Here is a 20,294-nt window from a genome sequence, read left to right as displayed (position 1 = left end):
ATCTTGAAAAAAATTACTTCAGTATATTTGCCTATCAAATCATATAAATAAAGAAATAATATATTACAAAAAATGGCCCTACATATGGTTGAAAATGAAATAGTACTACGCACCTAGTGGGTGACCTTGGCCTATTCCAAGGAATGTGGTGGGGGTGGTGGTGTTTCCATGGCTGATATATTTTAGTGATGCCACTGCAATTGCTGAATATGACATTACAAAAGTATACCACAATCCCTCATGGTTATCAATTATATCATATGATACCAGTTAGAACCAGCTCCATATGCAAATTAGATGAATGATAATATGGTAGCCAATCAGATCACATCAGTTTAATGACCCAGCGAAGCCATTCAACCATAAATTTGGTTTACTAATGCCTTTTTTGTAACTTGTCTTTTGTGTAGCAGCAGTGTGGAGATAATTATTTTATGTGTTTAGGGAAAGAATTCAGCAGAATATCTTTTATAATTTGAAGTGGCACATCCGTGACATTTTCCCCAACGTACCACGCACCAGTTCAGCAAAGCAAACACAATAACTCAAATTTCTTCACTTTAGTATGGTTCGATTGGTTGTCAGATAAGTAGACCAAGTAGAATAGAGTTAATTTCAGATCAAACATTAGCCAGTCTAGCGAAATCTGTCTCTCTAAATTTGTAACAAAATAATATCAATATTTGGTCACCAATGTACAAATAGAAAAAAAAAATCAATTATGATTCAGACCTGAAAGTAGTTGACCATTAATTTGTTAAATGAAAAGGTGCTGTTGGATTTTGACCTTGTAATAATAAATTATTATACATGTAACTGAATAAAAACTGAGCATGTATGTCAGTCATAAATTTGTAAATAATCTGTTGGAATGACTAATTCTATGAATATAGATACTGACTGAATACACACTGGTTTATATATCTGCATGGCCCATGGCATTTCACTAAAAAACGCTGCAGTGTTAATTGGATAACCTGCCCTCTATTTTGATGCAGTTAATGGCAACACAAATATTCTGAGGGTCAATTTGAGCCAGACCATTGTGTATTTTTGGTTTGATGATACACTGCAAATTTACATTCAAAATATGCAAGCTCCAAATGTCAATTAATTACTACTTAATTTTTAAATGACATACATTTGTTAACTGTTCTAAATTATTTTTTAACTACCAGTAATATTAGCTACAGTTACACTTGAATAAATGCTGTTCCATTGGGTTAACTGAGAGATAATTACCTGACGTGATTTCACACAATATAAATGTCACGTGCATACTATGTTTGTACAGCACACAATGGGCAGGAAATAATTGTTTCAATATTAAATTCAATATTAGTACATCATTTTTCAGATTTGCTCACAAATGTTAGTTTTTTTTAAATAAACGTTAATTTGATAAAAGGATAAAATACAAAATTAGTGCAGTGGTTGTAAAATGAAAATACTTGAGTTTGATTTTCTACTAATTATGAATTGAACATTGGTAAACATGCGACTTAGTAGGTGGAACATGGTGTGCACGTAAACAAAAATTCATAAATCACCACAAACCAATCGCTGATAGTCAAGTAAGCAAATAACACCGAATAAACGGCAAGGTAAAGACTATGTCTAATTATAGTAAACACGTACTGTGTGCGTGACTCGAACCGGCGCTCGCGTATGGCACCTAATCGCCTAGCTTCACGCCACTACACGTCTTCCCCTCGGCCACCCCCAAAAAAGGATGCTTAATAACCGAGCTTTTTATTAAACAATCAGAATGCTGTGTTGTATTGATGCTATTCTTCAGAAATTCCTGAAGACTTTCTGATATAATATGCGGAAGTGAATTATCGTCGCAGTACGATCCATTTTTCATTGTTCATTGATCCACAGTTCATTGTCAAGGCGTAGTTAACACATGGTTACAGTGGTCTACGCATTCACAACATTACGTCAGTCGATATCCACGCTGTATCATATGAAAACGATTACCAGTTTTTAGAAAAGTTAAACAATGAACAAAGATCAAGTTTTATGATGGGCGTTCAGCCGAACATAAACCCAAGAACAGAAATGTCCCAAAAGTGGGGGTTGGGCACTTAACTTAGCCAAGCATGGGCACTAACTCGGTTGAGTGAGGTAAAATAGTTTTCAACCGACCATCTTGAATTTGACTACATGAAATGAGTGCATATGCATAATCATATATATAAAGTTAGAATGTGTTAGAACGATTAAGGCATATTAGCGATGTGGTCCTAAAACTGCATTTATAGCACATGTGGCCACCAGCCGCCCACTTTTAAAACTAATCTGGAGAACAACATGCATCTATACCCAATACGTACAATGAACAAAGTTTGAAAAGCTACAAGTCAATTTAAGTTGAATATGTAATTTATTATTAATGTTTTTTACTAAAGATCAACTTAGGGCAAAAGAAACCAAAAACGTAAATATATAGGCAGGCATTTCACAAACACAAAATGATTGAACCATGTAGATCACATAAATATGCTATAAAAAGGCTCTCAGCGGTGGGAAGTGCTGCAGCGAGATCGGTGTAGGCGGTCAAGAGGGCAGAGAGTAGACTGCCAATTTGGGCTTATACACAAAAAATGAATATAGCCATGAAATTCTTTACTTTTTAAATAACAAGTAAGGTTAATAAACTGTTGTAAAATACCTTATTTTCACTTGGAATTAATTTTCGTTATTTTCGTTGAAGGAATGATTCAGCGAAAATAAAGTCCAGTGAATATCTTTTTTCCTATATTTTACATTCAACTTGTCAAAAATCAGTGAAAACAAATTCCATACAAAACAACGTCTTTTCAGCATTACAAACATTGCCAACAAAAAGTTTGACCTTTTTTACCTGCTGAACAATTAATTTTGCTATAATTTTGATGTGAAAGGTTTAAAGCAACCCCAATCACACAAAGGATCTTCAAAGACAACAATTGAAATATAACTCAAGGCTATATGCAAAATATATGTGGCTTGGCACAATGCCAAATTTGTAGTTGCCCAAAGGTTAGTTTAGTGTAACAGATGATATGTCAAGCCAAAGGTCAAACGATCTTGCACCTGATTTTTATGATGCATTTATTTAAAGAGACTACTTTTTAAGGAAAGTAGTTTATCAGCTGCCCAAATTAAGACTAGTGTACATATATAGGAGGGCTAAATACTAGTACCCCCAAACTATTCCAAAAAAAGATACAAGCAAGACCTGAAATCAAATTGTGCTTTCCATTGCAGCTGTGTTAGCTAACTAAATGACAATACTGTGGTATACTATTCATTGTACCATGAAAGCTCTCTTCTAATCACTTGCTTCATCGTGTTCAGGCATGGAGGTGAAAAATATTTTTATCTCCATGGTTCAGGAAATGCTGGCTAAAAATAAACACAATGTTAAATTAATGTTTAATTATTTAACCCCCTCATATTCTGACTATATAGCATTGTCAAGATTTCCTTGATAACCTAGCTAGATTAAATGGAAGAGAAGACAAAGTAGAAGCTCTTTTAATTCATGGAAGTAACTAACGGAAGGAGCCACAACGCTATTGTTTTAGCCTTACCCTATGATCGTTTGTCAGTGTTTGTTCACAAACATTGTTCTTGTTAGCTTTTAGCACCTTCGTACAATGGGTCTCAGCCTTCGGTAATATTCGAAGCATGTTCGAAAGCGATAGTCGAACCTCGCATGTACAATTTTGAAAATGGCGTCTAGTTTGAATGTTGTTGTTTTCGGAGATCTTGGCAAACTTTAATGAAAAACTGTCAGATATAACGGTGATTGAAGAAGAACTGATGAAATATCATGAATTTCGTATTTGTAATGGTGATGAGACTTAATCAATGATTGCTTGTGACGATTGCATTATTCAATGTTACAATGCACTGTCAGTGCGTGGGCTTGGCGCCTGAAACTGGCAAAATTTTTGACCACCCGACATCAGCAAACACCAACAGAAAAGATAATATCGAAAAAAGAGCATGCCTAGACACTTTCTGTGATAATATTTTTTAGGAGTTCTTAGGAATTGTTAGGCACTCGAAATCTTGTTCTTGTTACAGTTGCTAATAACTAAAACATGTGAAATTTGTGAAGTCAAACGTTCATCTGTTGAATTTTTGGTTGTGAAATGCATATTTTGACCTTTCACACCTAAACAAACCCAGTGCGCATATGTGATGACCGTAGTTTCATAATGTTCATTCAAGCACAGTATGGCAGTGAAGAACATTAGTTTACAGCTATCCAATATCTTTACAATAAGCTCAGGGTTAAAGCCTACTCAATTTTTGAGAAAGTTGGTTATAAATCACATAACAATGTTCATTGGTGTATTATGTAAAATCGTGGAACTATTGTCCCATGGGCACAATGAAATAGCATTATTTATAGCATCTTCTGAGAAACAAGATTTAATATTTTTAAAGAATCTCTATTTTTAGAACAATTTCATAGAACATAATGTTGAAGAAAAATTGTTTGACTTTTAACCTAAAATAATTCAGGACAACAAAAAGTACCCAATCATTAACAATATAGAACCTACATGTACAATATGATATATGGTATAATATAATGTATGCCTATGGTAAAAGTACTGTACTGTACACTGTGCCCATGCTCGAATAAGTACCCACCATCCTACTTTTGGGGAATTTATATTTTTGGTTCACGTCTGGCTAAGCACCCATCCCTTCTAAAGTGCTTCAAATTTGACTGTCTAGTCATAAAACATGGACTTCGAGCATTGTTTGATTTTCCCAAATACTGGAAATCAAATTTATATAATACAGCATTGATATCGACCGCTGCGAATATTGTGTGAACAAGTAGACCACAACAACCGCTCGTAAACTACACTTCGACATGTTACAGCTGTGAACAAAAATGCTAATTACTAATAAAATTCATGCAGTTTTTTGCAGAAATCAATTCCAACAGATCATACTTCGACATTGGTAATTCACTTCCACACTGCGTTACCAGAATGCCTTCGGTAATTCCCAGAATGCTTTGGTGTAACACTACAATCTGATTGGTTAATAACAGACTTGGCCTATCAGGTTAAAGGACGATATTGTAGGTCAAATAGTACAAGAAAAAAACATGGCAAAAATTGATTTGCATCAAGAGTTGCGGACAATCAAAAACATTCAACGAAGATAATGATGAATCCCTTGACTTCTCAAAGACCCTAATAACTTTACACTGTAAATTCTGAGGGTATGTTTATACATGTAATATTGTAATAAAATCATTTCTGTTTCATCATTGTCAAAGTATAGTGGATTATGTAACTCGCAATTTTAATTGCGTGATTTTGTAAAAAGTGGGCATAGTTTCTATAACATGGGCTGGTTCATTTTTGTAACTCAACGTTCACGTAACAATGTTCACAACTCAAACAATTCACCAACTAGTGACAATTTTATTATTTTATATGAGAAATAACTTTATGATGAAATTTGCATAATCTCTCAGCTATGATGCAAAATTTCCACCACTTCTGTTCTGCTGCGCCTTCTATAGAAGTAAATATGCGAAAGAGTAGAATAAATTGTAAACTGCCAACCAATGAGAAGACAACTTTTGATCCAACCTGTTCTACACAACTGTAACGCACACATGACATGATGTCCAGAATTCTTCGCACAAGTGCACCCCTATTTTCTGAGTGTTCCACTCCCGGGTTCCATAAGGTCACTGTATATTGCGGATAATTAAAAGCAATAAATATGCCTCAGAATAGACCAGTCATGATAATTTCGCAGTTGGGCCAGTTCACATTTTGATGAAACCATCACCTAGTCTAATGCATGCTTACTCCTGATGTGTTGTATACCACTGCAGCTTTGAAACTCCATTTTATTTCATCATTTTTCATTTGAATTATTAGCACTGCAGAGTTGCACTCATGATCATTCATGGGGTTTTTAAATAATTACTATAGTATTATTGCTATCAAATATTTTATGTAATAATTTAAATTATTTCATAAAATATTTTAGAGTCAGAATTTTCAGGGAATATGTATTTAAACATTCTATTTTCAAAGATTTGATGCATGAAATTTGAAAATGTTTTAGCTTCCAGTTTGATTAATTGTTCAAATTTCATTTCTTAACATCTTTGAATACAGATGTCCTAACATGTAAAGATTTATAAAAGATTCACCTCAGTTTCAAACTACTGCAGCCATTTTGCAACAAGAATGATATATAACCAAAGAAGATATACACAATATTAATTTAGCTCCATCACAGGAATGTCCAAAGCTGTCTTTAAAATAGGCACCCCACAAACATTTGAGAAAAAGACGCTGAATAAAATCATTTGTCATTTCTAAATAATAATAGACAATTAGGTTAAGTTCAGAAGTGTAAAGATCAAACAGTTATAGATCAATTTTGAGATACAGGGAGGTGGGGGTCAGTAGATACTAAAATCGATAACGATTATACATAAACATAGTGAATTATTAAAACCTTGCCCTTGTTCATTTGAAGGTGTAATAGATGTTAAAAATATTGTTTCTTTATCTATGTGTACGACAAGATGTAATAGTTTTATTAAGCCGATCATTGATGGTTACTGATGAACAAGACTAATGTATGCCAGAAGCATTGATTATAGGAGATTCCATAAAATATTACAAATTGGACCAAGATGAAGGCGAGTGCACAGATAATTAAATAATTATGTTGGTTTGTGGATAATTTTACTTTTTAAAGAAATCAGAAAAATCCCTAGTGAATTATAAATAATTTTTATGGACTAGATACGGCTTTTGCGCCCGAGGTCGTACGGTGCGTAAGCCGCACGATTGAAGGTAGCAAAAGCCGTATCCAGTCCGTAAAGGTTTTATCATATACTTTAGGTGTAATTACAATTTTACCACAGCATGACTTCAAACACACAACATGATTTAAAATTACACATTTTTTTTGATTGATGAAAGTCAAGTATGCTGCACTGATACGGGTAATTATTGCCCTGATGTGAGGGCGTACTTCGCATAGCATTACAAGGCCGGGCAATACAAGGTACATGATAATGAAGAATACTGCCCCTATTAGGTAAACAAGCAGCCTGTCGGCTGAGATAGCTCCGCTGTTAGCGATGCACATTTCAATTAAAGAACAGAAGACATTAGAAAATGAACAATATGTATAGTATCAAAGCAATCGGACTTGCAGTTTTTAACAAGAAGTCGAAAATATCACTTTCTACCAAAAATGACAAAAATATTCACCAAAATTAGAGAATTGAAGATATCATCAGGAAATGAACAAATCTGAGAAAGGTCCACATGTAGTACCTATATATATAATATCAAAGCAATCGGACTTACAGTTTTTAACAAGAAGTCGAAAATATCACTTTTTACCAAAAATGACAAAAATACTCACCAAAATTAGAAAATTGAAGATATCATCACGAAATGAACAAATCTGAGAAAGGTCTACATGTAGTATCTATATATGTAATATCAATGCAATTGAACTTGCGATTTTTAACAAGAAGTCGAAAATATCACTTTTTACCAAAAATGACAAAAATATTCACCAAAATTAGAGAATTAAAGATATCATTACAAAATGAACAAAGCTGAGAGAGGTCCACATGTAGTACCTATATATATAATATCAAAGCAATCGGACTTACAGTTTTTAACAAGAAGTCGAAAATATCACTTTTTTACCAAAAATTACAAAAATATTCACCAAAATTAGAGAATTGAAGATATCATCAAGAAATGAACAAATCTGAGAGAGGTCCACATGTAGTACCTATATATGTAGTATCAAAGCAATTGAACTTGCGATTTTTAACAAGAAGTCGAAAATATCACTTTTTACCAAAAATGACAAAAATATTCACCAAAATTAGAGAATTAAAGATATCATTACAAAATGAACAAATCTGAGAGAGGTCCACATGTAGTACCTATATATGTAATATCAAAGCAATTGCTCTTGCGGTTTTTAACAAGAAGTCGAAAATATCACTTTCTACCAAAATGACAAAAATATTCACCAAAATTAGAGAATTGAAGATATCAACATGAAATGAACAAACCTAAGAGAGGTCTACCCAAGGTACATATACACCAAGTATCAAAGCATTCAGGCTTGTAGTTTTCAAGAAGAAGTCGAAAAAGTAAAACATTGACACGGACGACGACGCCGACGACGACGGACGCCGACGGACAATCACTCATATGATAAGCTCCGCTCGACAAAGTCGACAGCGGAGCTAAAAAGAGTGGATATTTTTCAATGATCCCTTAATCAAACCTAATTTCCTAGGATTGATATTTTGATTTTTGCTCAGTATTTCATCAAATCCCTACATTTAAATTGCATTAATCTCGTATTCTGCTTCCCGGTCAAGAAAAGGTTCCCATGTTGACTACTTAATGATTTTATTGCGACAACATTTCACAAAAGTTATGACCCCAAGGTTAATTTTTAATGATTTTTACTTACTAGCTAAAATTTGTCTTGTACAGATTAAAAGCAGTTGAGTGTGAAATCAGGGGTAACTTGAAATCACTACCCAGAATGGTTTCTAAAGTTGTGATAGATAAGATATATTGAATGTTCAGACTGGAAGAGGTTATGTGGCCATGTCAGATGTTTATTAAATGAGGTTATGCAATAAATGTGGGCCAGAAGGTAGCTAGTGACAATCCACCTTGTACAATATAGGATTCAAGATACAGCACGCAAAAGTTAATTACAGTATTTTTATTATTAGTAAGTACGAGAAAAATTAGAACACAATGAGCCAAATAAACACTTTAGCAAACAAATTTGAATCTAATTAGTGTTCAAACAGGTAACTAATAACTCCTGCCCCTAATGAGATTAACCCTTGTATTTCTCATGTACATTTATCATAAAGAAGAAAATAAAATAAATACATCAGCTAGTAAGAATGTCTCCTCGGGACGTGAAGAGTACAGAAATGGGTAACTGGTTATTTCCAGCACCGACATCAGAAGGGGCACACAAACAGAAGACCCTCATTCAAGATAATCACTTTCCTTGGTCCTGTCAGACATCTGCGCGTCATCACAGTCATGTCATAAATTATCAAACTAATTTATCTCCGATGCATGGGCACACACAAAAACGATGTCCTTGATTACTAGTGACAAGGCTCACATGTAGATTTTCACAGAAACCACTCAATTCTTCTTTATAAAATGCATCTTAGTCGATTCCATATAACTTACCTTGTGCTTGCTCTCCTACCTTCAGAACCTGTGCAAAACAGTAAAAACATAATATAAGAGCAAGTCAAATAAAAATCTGACAACAATTACAATTTGTTATCCCATGATGAAAGAAAAATCTAATTTATTGGTTGAAATGTGGTTCTCACAGCTATGTTTATTCAAATTTTATGTTAACAAAAACTGTTCATGACCCTCATGTATATATATTTTTTGTTATGGGAGCCTTATCGAATACACCACTGTTGCAATGACTACTGCCTTTTATAAATTATGACAGGTAATACAAATAATTTAAATCAATGCGAAGTATCACATACACCAAATAAGGCAATAACTCAGACTGCCAGGAATTGCATAAATAAACCAACCACTATCTATTTAGCTCGTACAGGTAGACTAAAAGTAGATCTGTTTAGCATTTATAAAAAAAAAATTAAAATGGTTACATGGGCCAAACGTTCCATGACTAAACTGTTTATATAAATGCTGACCATTGTAACAATAGACTTTGAAATGTATATTTAAAATATACTCATTAATTTTTCTTTCTAATATTTGAATTGTGAAGAATTTCAAAATGTATGAATTGATTTGACACGAAGTACACATTTGGTTTGAATGAAAATAAACTTAACATTTGCAAAAAGGTTTAGGCGGTTCATGTCGCCTGGTAACAAGACTCATCCTTGAGTTAAAGACTCCCTGTCGAAGCTAATAATGATATAACTTGGTCTACTGTTCAAAAAAAAAAACACATAAAATGTCTCAAAACACAGTGAAACATACTGTACAAAAAACAAGCAAAAAACATGTTGCACAGCGATGATAACCTCTCAGCCGCAGGTGTTGCGCAAGAATACCCAATATCGGGCCCCATCGACAACCCACTCTTTGTCTCAAACGACTACCGATTTATAACTACGAACCGCAATACTAAAGTTCAATTTTAAAAACAGAAATGTGCAAGGACTTTGTTGAAATCGTTCATCACTTCACATTTACCATTTGTATGCGACCCCGGTGCTGACTAAAATTATCAATGGTTTGAATCATTATATATACTTACAAAGGGGCCCTGTTAAGGTTGACCAATATACGTGATAACAAATTCTCGAACGACAACAAAAACTATCACCTATGTACATTTCTGACATATATATCACACACATGATACGATATATGACAATTTAAAAGATACCATTGCTAGACACGTACCTTTTACCATAATTTACTGCCAGCCATCAACCCTGCAAATCAAACATTATCAAAAGACGATGGTCAGCAAGGTCAAAGTTATGATTATCCAACGACACAAGCATACTGCCAACCTAAAGTTCTCCGACAACAGTACACCGACGAAAAGACCGCGTCGGTGTCGAATGTGTTGACAGGTTTCGACAGACTTCTAAACTTACCAACTAAAAATGCATTGGAACAGCGGGATACCCACAACAGCATGCGTATGTAAACACGTTTGGGTATATTGCGTCTAAAGTATAGAACTGGGTTCGACTTATGTCAGTTCGTATACACCACCGGATGTTCAAGCTAACCGGTTTGAAAAAACAGCGATTTGAATGTGTTCGCGATGACGTCACTTGTCAGTCAACTGTCAATTTGTAACAAGAGAAAACAAAGCGCGCTAAGGTTCCGTGTGCAAAAGGGGCCCAATTGCGTCTAAATTCGGCGGATTATGTCGCGCGCTTGTTGGTCACAATCCTGAACTCAGCTCCTCCTTTTTGTATTACCCTAATTTAAAACGCACATATTAACCCTAATGCACAATGAAATCGTCAGGTCGACACAAGTTATGTTGCTACCTTCAAATTATGCTTAGCTGACATTCAAATATGGAACGAAACAGCAGCATGTTTATGTTATGCAATATTGTAAAATAATTGAAATAAAATAAAGCCAACATTCTCCCTAAAAAAATAACCAATGCATATAATCTTCTTAGGTTTATATGCCTCAGCTTGCTAATTAAAACGTCACACATATGCAAAGCAATTACGGATTTAATGGGGCTCTCAAGCAATAATTTTGCATGTCCACATAGTTACTCCACGCCTTGTGCAGCTCATTGTCAGAATTGGCATGCTGTCAGACGCCCACGCAAAATGAAACGTCAATGCGTGATGTGGAGTAGAAATTATGGTAAGGAAAAGTCTAACACTTGTGTCAAATATTAGCAGTTTTGAAATGTTAAATGACCTTTGAATCAATATCTGAAAATGATGCAAATTATTTGAGAGCCAATAATGACAACACATGCACCCCTAAATCATGTTGATACATTGTACATTTCCGTGAAATCTATTCATTCTTAAAAAAACCCTACAACTTCATTGACTACATATTTGTTTGATAATATACCTACCCGTGTTACCAGGGCATGATGTCGCAGAACAAGACCAGAGTAAAATGTTGAATGTTTCCTCCCTGTGAAATAGCTGGGGCCAATTGCTCATGAATATTCATTACCAGGCGTGGCTACTATAGCGCATTCTATACATATTCGCGCGCTGCACCTCAGCTGGTATTCGTTATGCAGCGCGTGTTTGCTCTTGTAACGATTAGCGTCACCCCCGTGCTTAAAGTACATACTGGTTTACCACTAGTTTGCAATATTGTCACACGGAGTGGCAACAATGGTTCATATCCTTAGATCACGTTTTCATGTGGAAACAATATTTAAAAATTAAATACACAACACAAAATAGGATTTTTGCTGATTTTACTATTAATCGAGCATGGATATTAATCGCCATGTTGATAATAGTATGTCAATATCCACACTAGTATATATTTGCACAGTGGAGAGTCTGGCATGTGTGGCATATGGGTATCGATACATTACCAACGGGAAACTGCATCCGAGCCAATTTCATTAATCATTTCATGTTTAGCAAATTACCAATTATCACCCTAAATCCGTGTCACATATGTATAACTGGCACTTAGCAAGTACATTCCCGGTAAAAAAGGAATGGCCTTGACCCATGAGTAGTTTTGTGTGAAGCATATGCACCGATATAATAGGATCTTCACATATACGGATGTCTAATCCGATTTCTGGTAAGCATTTTTACATATATAGTAGCTCTTGATATATCCTTATACCACAACTTAAATAACGACATGACTCACTATTTATATGGTTGTTAACATTTTTAGTAAAACCCATATGTAGGCCCCATATATGTATGTCTATCAATATACAAAACAAGAGTTTAAAAAATAAATCCGGAATCAGAAAAAATAAAATAGAATGTTTTTTTATTCTCGCTAATTGTTGTGTTCCTTATTATATATATATTACTTTTTTACAGCACTGAATTTTTCTGTTATTTTTTATTGCTGCCATATATCATCATCAGTTTTGGTATAGCCCCACGTTCTTATTGCAGTCATGTGGAATACAAATTCCACGTCCAGCGGAATTGAGAACCCATCTTTGAACATTCAATTGGGGCCACGATCAGCAACAAGACACCGCGGGTCAGCAAATATCTGTACTGGAAATAATTTGACAAAATCTCAAATCATGCGTACGCACATTTGAAACAACAGGGAACTGAAAAAAATGCATGGCAAAACAAGGAAGTAAAACGACAATGTATAAAAATGTCATTCTAGGTTTGATTTCCTACAACCCGAATTCACGCAGTCATTAATTCAATTTAGCTATATATAGTTATATATTCATATTAATTCCGGTAGTAGGGATGCAGGTCATCGTCCATAATTATAATACCTGGGATACCGTAGACACGAATGAACGGAGAATCGAAATGCTGTAGCTTAGTAGCACAGTTAACATGTATTGATTTACTATACACACAACAATGTTATATCATGTAAATCTTTCTCCAGATCACAAACTTGCAGTATGATTCCCTGATATGATAAAATCATTCTAGTATTCAGTATTTATTATCGATACAGTCAATTAGCACGAACATACACGACAAGACCTCGACTGTGAATTTCCCCGGAAGTGAGTGCATTTTTAACAATACACTGCCGATTATCTAACACGACATGAATGTTCTGAAATATGTGTGACCAACTTTTTTGAACAATGTTTCCATTTGATGGTCATTTTAAATGCTTCAACTCTCCGACCTGGTGCAATTAACTATAAGTTCCACAAAACTCAAACCATCTAGATTGTTGTGGCAATCACATATTGGCACACTATAGCTATGCATTAAATTACATATTATACACATAAATAACGTCGATAGGGCGTACATAGAATCACAGAAAGGATCCGAGGACCTAGTGTAGGCCGCAAGAATATCTTCAATATGCACGAGTTGAAGTATGACTATACATTCAACTGTGGAGCTCCATGTTTCAACACACTTCGGCACTACAATTGAGAAGCCACCCAATGAGCTGCACGCCGTTGTCCGAAATGCAACATAATATCCTTTCACCCGATGCGTACATTGGCAACACTTGTGAAGTTATGTAGTCAATGTTTATACAGATGTTGATTTAAATAAATCTTAACTCATTACCTTTCGACGGTCCATGTGAATCTCAATAGAAAAATACATACTCATGGAGAGTGCCGTACTTATTCTCATGCACTGTCCCTACTAACTGTGCTACAACACACTATACAATTTTTGCAAGATTAAAAGGAAGAACAATTCACGGATAATTAGGATACTAAACGTAATTGGCATTCAAAAACAAAACAAAACAAGGAAGCCAAATTTATTGGGGGAGACGACAGAACATGTAACTGCAACGGGTATTGTTGGCCGTCTATTTGGTTTGGCATTCTACTTCTATCTGGATAACCATTGTGAATGTTAGAATGTGACCCGAATCTATGTTAAGTCACACAGCTGTTTTTTTGGCAAGCATCCAAGAATTTGAATAACCCTGCCAGATAAAAATGCTGCTTATCAGCAAAACATAGGTCAAGGTTAAAACATATGAGTGCAATAACATTACACCTCGATCGCTGTCTACATAAACATAGTTATTTTAACTGTGCACATGTTTATATTTAAAACACGCCACGTCCAGGTTTTGTATAAGGGAGCCACCACAAAACGATTGAATTGCGTGCTCTTCATGGTCAGTTTTAAATTTCCAATATGGGGGTCAATATTAGAGTAGTTCAGCTGAAAACTCCCAAGTGACGTCAAAAGTTCAACACACTATTCTCAGAGTAACGCGCATCACGCTAGCATGATCAGTTCGTTTACAAAATGGCGACGGATTTCGTCGTCATATCGCAACAAAACAGATGACAACAATCCTCATTCTGCTCTGCTAGGTGAAAAATTGCCTTGCTATGTATCGAACCAGGTCGGCCAAGTTTCAAAGTCATATTCATCTGTTTTACCAAACATGTTTGGTGGTGATTTTTATAATGCAGTTGGTTTCTTGGGTTAACAGGTTAACAGTCGTCTTTCGAGCCCGATGAGTGCTTTGTGAACTTTTACATCAAAAATAAAAGGGAAACTGCTCAATCGCATCGATTGCAAAGGTTCTTTGTAAGGATAACAATTATAACTGATGCAGTAGATAAACAAACGAATTGCGAACTGGGTATACTTGAATCTGTTATTCACGTGAAATGACATGGGCCTGTTTTCAGACATAGTTGTAACCAATAAACATGCATTTTAATTGCATAGGCGTCCTTTTGGTTTTCCGTAAGTTTAGACCGAACACAACAACATGGAAACATCGAACGCCTGAACAGATAAGTGGACTCATTAGCGAACATAGTCATTTCAAGGTGTGTTAAGAGTTATTCGACCCAAAAACTTTGTAAATGACTCATTTACCAAAGAACCCCGCCATGATGCAATTGGCAGGGGCCAAATTAGCATACTAATGTTGGCTGCCATCTTTCCCTAATTATAGCTTTGATTCCCCTTTGTGTCGGCCATAAACGTCATGTTATGCTCAAGATTCTGTTGTTTTGAGCAGTTATTTTGTAATATGTATTAACATACTGGACTATAAAATAGTAACTTACCATTTAGTTAAAATATAGCCATATAGTCGTTTTCTCTTAAGGAAATACGAATAACCCATATTAGAACATATTTGTTTGTTGGGCAACTCGTATTTCCGTGTGGGAAATTTTCCTCATGCTAGCCGTAAAATAAACAGTATAATGACGTATATTATAGTGAGTGACTGTACAGCCAATTATAGATAGCATATACATACCAATGAAATCTTCTGGCCAGTTTACATACTTCCAGGCACAGCAATACATCCAACACAGTTTAGCATACCAAACATACTAAAAATAAAGGACCAACAAAATATACACTATAAGAGTAGGCATTTATTCCTGTTAATATGTAAAACAAATGTAAAGTATTTTATTTAAATAAGCTAGGTCCCTGCACAAAGCATATAACTTTGATATGATCATTTAGATATATACACGTATATCAGAAACCAGAGGACATGCTTGAGAAGATAGCCAGTATACAAATAGCCGCATTATTTAGTGTATACGTGATGTATACACGTGGTGAAATCCTGCTAATGTTATATGTTTGGTGCTTGAAGCAGTACAATAAATGGAAGCTAATTAGTTAATAACATATGCACAGAGTCATCATTATGCTTATAGGACTCTCCTGATTCCATCATTAGACCGACCAGTTCAATTTCAATTCCATTACACATAATCTAGAATGTTCTGATTCCTCCTTTAAACTACTAGTTCAATTTCAATTACGCGCACAAATAATTCAATTACATTTACAGGTGTTTTTTATTATTCTGATTCCATCTCTGCAATGCTGGCATAATTGCATTTATGTTGACACATACTCTGGGTTATTCTGATTCGCTATCTAGACCACCAGCTCAATTCCAATTACTTATCCACATAGTCTAAATGAATGTGATTACATTTCTAGACCACTGGTCCGCATTCAAACATTTATATTTTTCTGATCCCTATCTAATTCCATCCAGATACACATGTTTTAGATTTGTCTGATCGCTATCTAGACCACTGGTCATGTTCCACATATTATGTTCTCTAGTCTAATTTCTATTATGTTTACAGGGGTTCCTTTTCAAAATATGTTGACACGTATACTAGATTTAGAACCTGGTCGAATTCCACATTCCCGAATTCTGGATTCTTTTGACTTCTCTCTAGAAATGTGGTCCAATTTTGTTCCAGATATTGACAGGTGTTCCAATTATGTTTACACACATTCTGGAATTTTCCAGTTCTACATACATTTACACGTATTCTGGATCTAATTTCCCCCTCTTGATTAATGGCCTAATTTCACATATGTTTACAGAAATCTTAATTCATATGCATACTAGATTCTATCTCGAGAGTACATGTCAAATTCCAATTACATTTGCACATGTTTTCTCATTCTCTACCTAGACCAATGTCAAATTCCACATATCTTCACACATATTCTGGATTCCTCTGATCCCATCTCTAGACCATCGACCCCATTGCAATCCCATTTACACATTCCCTCTTTATACCACCAGTTCAATTCTATTAATGTTTCTCATATTCTGATTCGATCACTAGAACTCAGTTTAATTCCAATTACATTTACATATATTCCGAATTTATCTCATCCTCTATCTGGAACATAGGTTCAGTGCTACGTACGTTATCTTGCATTTTGTATTCTTCTGATTCAACCTGTTCCGATTGTGTTTACAGGGGTTCCTAATTCATCTGAATCCATCTTCAGAGCACCTATTCTTTTCTTTAGGATTATTTGCTGCAGGGATTTGGCAGTGATATATTTAGATCAATGTACAACATGGTTGAAATCATTAGTTGAACACATCTTATGTACATAAAGAACATATTTTGAAAGCTGAATTGTCTTCTCACTTTCAAATTAAATGTAGTAGAAAGACTTACCTTTTTGTTGTGTAATATAGTGACCGTACTATCTATATGATCTCAGAACACTGATGTAGTCCATAAATTTGTTAACAATAGCTACTTGATTACGACTTTGATTGATAAGTGGCGTGTTGTGCAGGATGTGCCCCTTTTTGAAATAGCCGACAGCATTTCCTTGCTATACCATGTTGATCATATATCTTTCTTTCACTGATTTAACTGGGAAAGATGTTGACTTAATTGGCAGAAAACTAAAAATACAGCTTACTGGCTTGATCTTCTGTACACATTGTAGGACATAATCCTAATCTATGGCAGACATGTTCCTGAATGTCATTTAATAAAATTATGTGCGATGTAGTAACAATTAAAAAAATGAATAAACTTATAATAAAGGCTATAGACAATATATAATTCAGTTAAGTCACGTGTTAGTGTATAGTCATGAGTCTCAACTCTCATAGACTACACGTTTTTCTATCCCATTTTCAATTAGGAATGTCAAAGCGTCAAACATATAAATATGACTCATTCAACAAGCGCTTCCCCGTGCCTTAAAGAACATGCCTTTAAATAATTCAAAGCATGTCCATCGAGCCAGACGAGTACACTGTACGTTTTATAATCACAGAAAGACGTACTCGGTATATAGCATAAGTAAGATTACATTGAGAAAGGGCGGTAATTTATTTATTTACTCGTTTATTTAAAATATTAACTACAAGTATACACTACGGTAATAACAATTAGAAATGGTATTAATAAACTAATAAGAATTTTGTCTTAAACATCAATCAAATTCCATTTAATGTCGATCCGCACTCTCGGTTATCATTTCTCTGATACTCACTCCGCTTGGCCAATTCTCCCCACCAGTCTGCTCGTTTGTCTCTCTGCCCGTTTGTCTGTCTGTCTGTCTGTCTGTCTGTCTGTTATCTGTCCACATGTACGATTACGTTTAGAATGTAAAAATAAAATAAAAACATTTCTGTCCTACCGTTGTTATGGCAACGCCTAATTGTGGATGTGTCTACGCGCAAAATATAAATAACTGAGTAAAGATTTCGCACATATAAGGCCAATGCTTCCACTGGGCCGACATTGTACAATACACTACATTAGCAAATGCCAAATATTTCAACATCTCATCAAGCGTTAAGTTCAAGTTTGTAAAGCTTTCAACTTGACAGAGTTACGGAGTTCAATGAAGGTCTAAGTCGAACAGGCAAGTTCGTAACATTTTTTTCTGAAGTCGGCCCAATGCAAGTATTATCAGAACTTTCAACCTATCGACTTGTCTGTATGTCTGTGCGTATTGAATTAATTGTCTGTGACTGTCTGGTCATGTCAAACTACACTCTAGTTAAGTAGTCAAAGGTCGATAGTTTTTATCAAATTTATTTGACCGCATATTGTTTGTATGTGGATGTATGTCCTTTAAATTCCTGTTCACGGTTTATGAACGTTGATCCGGGCACTGTGTTATATATAGTACTCCTAATACATTCCTTCAGCCCTCCTTTAGCACACATAGACTGTGTGTATATAAACTATAGTGGGGTGCAATTTACATGCGTACATCCAACGTGGTAGCACTCAGAGATTAGACAATTTGTGTAAAGACAAGTTCTCACTAATGCTACGTGTATTTAGTCTACTTTTTCTGCTTGGTTTGTAGCATTTATTTCGGCAATTCTTGTGTTTCTGCATACAGATTAAATTACAACAAAGGTGTCACGAACCACTCACCTGCCTTCCACAAATATAGAACAACGTTTGTCAAGATGTCGGATAGAACTAGCATGTTCATTTGATGGTCTGTTTACTTGTTATAATACCACGTCTGCTTTTGCTAACAGATAATTTGACAGTGGATTTGCTTCATGTGTGTATCTGCATACAGTAGTTTTACTTGTGGTTCGGTTTTTGCGATGTTACAATAAAAATTAATGTCAGCAGGGATGAGTCTAGATGAAGTAATAGTTTTAACAGTTCCACCAGTATTCACACCTAAAGTAGATGGCGGGCCGTGTAGGAAGACAGTGGCACCATGCAATTATATACAGAATAAAAAACAGTAGCAACAATAATACTCATCAATCAATTTCATAGTTCACGTCACTACACATATTCCTAACTCTGCTACGTGCTTCATTTTGACCACTCCACTGGTGACGTCATGCTCTTGTTTCAACCCTTATTAGGACCATATCTCTTCCATTTTTACTGAGGGCTGTTGTCCTTCATTTTGGCCAGTGCAATTATGACATATGTCTTTCATTTCGATAAACTTACTTTGTGTCCTTTATTGTTACTTCCCTGTTAGAGACATAATTTCCATCATTTTGTCCGCACTGCATATAACTTACTTTCCAACAGTTTGTCACCCTACTTCAGATATGTCCTGCATTTTGTCAACCTATTCAGATGTCCCTCATTTTGTCACCCTATTCAGATATGTCCTTCATTTTGTCACCCTATTCAGATATGTCCTTCATTTTGTCACCCTATTCAGATATGTTCTTCATTTTGTCACCCTATTCAGATATGTCCTTCATTTTGTCACCCTATTCAGATATGTCCTTCATTTTTTCACCCTATTCAGATATGTCATTCATTTTGTCACTCTATTCAGATGTAATTCATTTTGTCACCCTATTCAGATGTCCTTCATTTTTTCACCCTATTCAGATATGTCCTTCATTTTGTCACCCTATTCAGATATGTCATTCATTTTGTCACCCTATTCATATGTCATTCATTTTGTCACCCTATTCAGATATGTCATTCATTTTGTCACCCTATTCAGATGTCCTTCATTTTGTCACGCTATTCAGATGTCATTCATTTTGTCACCCTATTCAGATATGTCATTCATTTTGTCACCCTATTCAGATATGTCCTTCATTTTGTCACCCTATTCAGATGTCATTCATTTTGTCACCTTATTCAGATGTCCTTCATTTTTTCACCCTATTCAGATGTCCTTCATTTGTCACCCTATTCAGGTGTCCTTCATTTTGTCACCCTATTCAGATGTCCTTCATTTTGTCAGCTTATTCAGATGTCCTTCATTTTGTCACCCTATTCAGATATGTCCTTCATTTTGTCTGCCTATTCAGATGTCCTTCATTTTG

At 35.1% G+C, this 20,294-nt stretch overlaps 1 protein-coding gene across 1 annotated transcript in view; it reads right to left on the bottom strand.

The window, feature by feature from the left end:
* LOC100369197 (uncharacterized) overlaps window positions 1-10,850 on the bottom strand; it is a 42,219-nt gene extending 31,369 nt beyond the window's left edge. The window contains exons 1-3 of the mRNA XM_085502510.1: window positions 10,679-10,850; window positions 10,479-10,510; window positions 9,261-9,288 (exon numbers count right to left, since the gene is read on the bottom strand). Of these exons, the coding sequence (XP_085358636.1) occupies window positions 9,261-9,288; window positions 10,479-10,488 (38 nt within the window). The 5' untranslated portion in view covers window positions 10,489-10,510; window positions 10,679-10,850. The remainder of the gene's footprint in view (window positions 1-9,260; window positions 9,289-10,478; window positions 10,511-10,678) is intronic.
* Window positions 10,851-20,294: the final 9,444 nt, after the last annotated feature.

The sequence above is a fragment of the Saccoglossus kowalevskii genome, chromosome 8 (assembly GCF_978046115.1).
Source record: "Saccoglossus kowalevskii chromosome 8, keSacKowa6.1, whole genome shotgun sequence".
NCBI lineage: Eukaryota > Metazoa > Hemichordata > Enteropneusta > Harrimaniidae > Saccoglossus > Saccoglossus kowalevskii.
The sequence above is the reverse complement of the archived record's forward strand: the minus strand, read 5'-3'. Positions and strand labels throughout refer to the sequence as shown.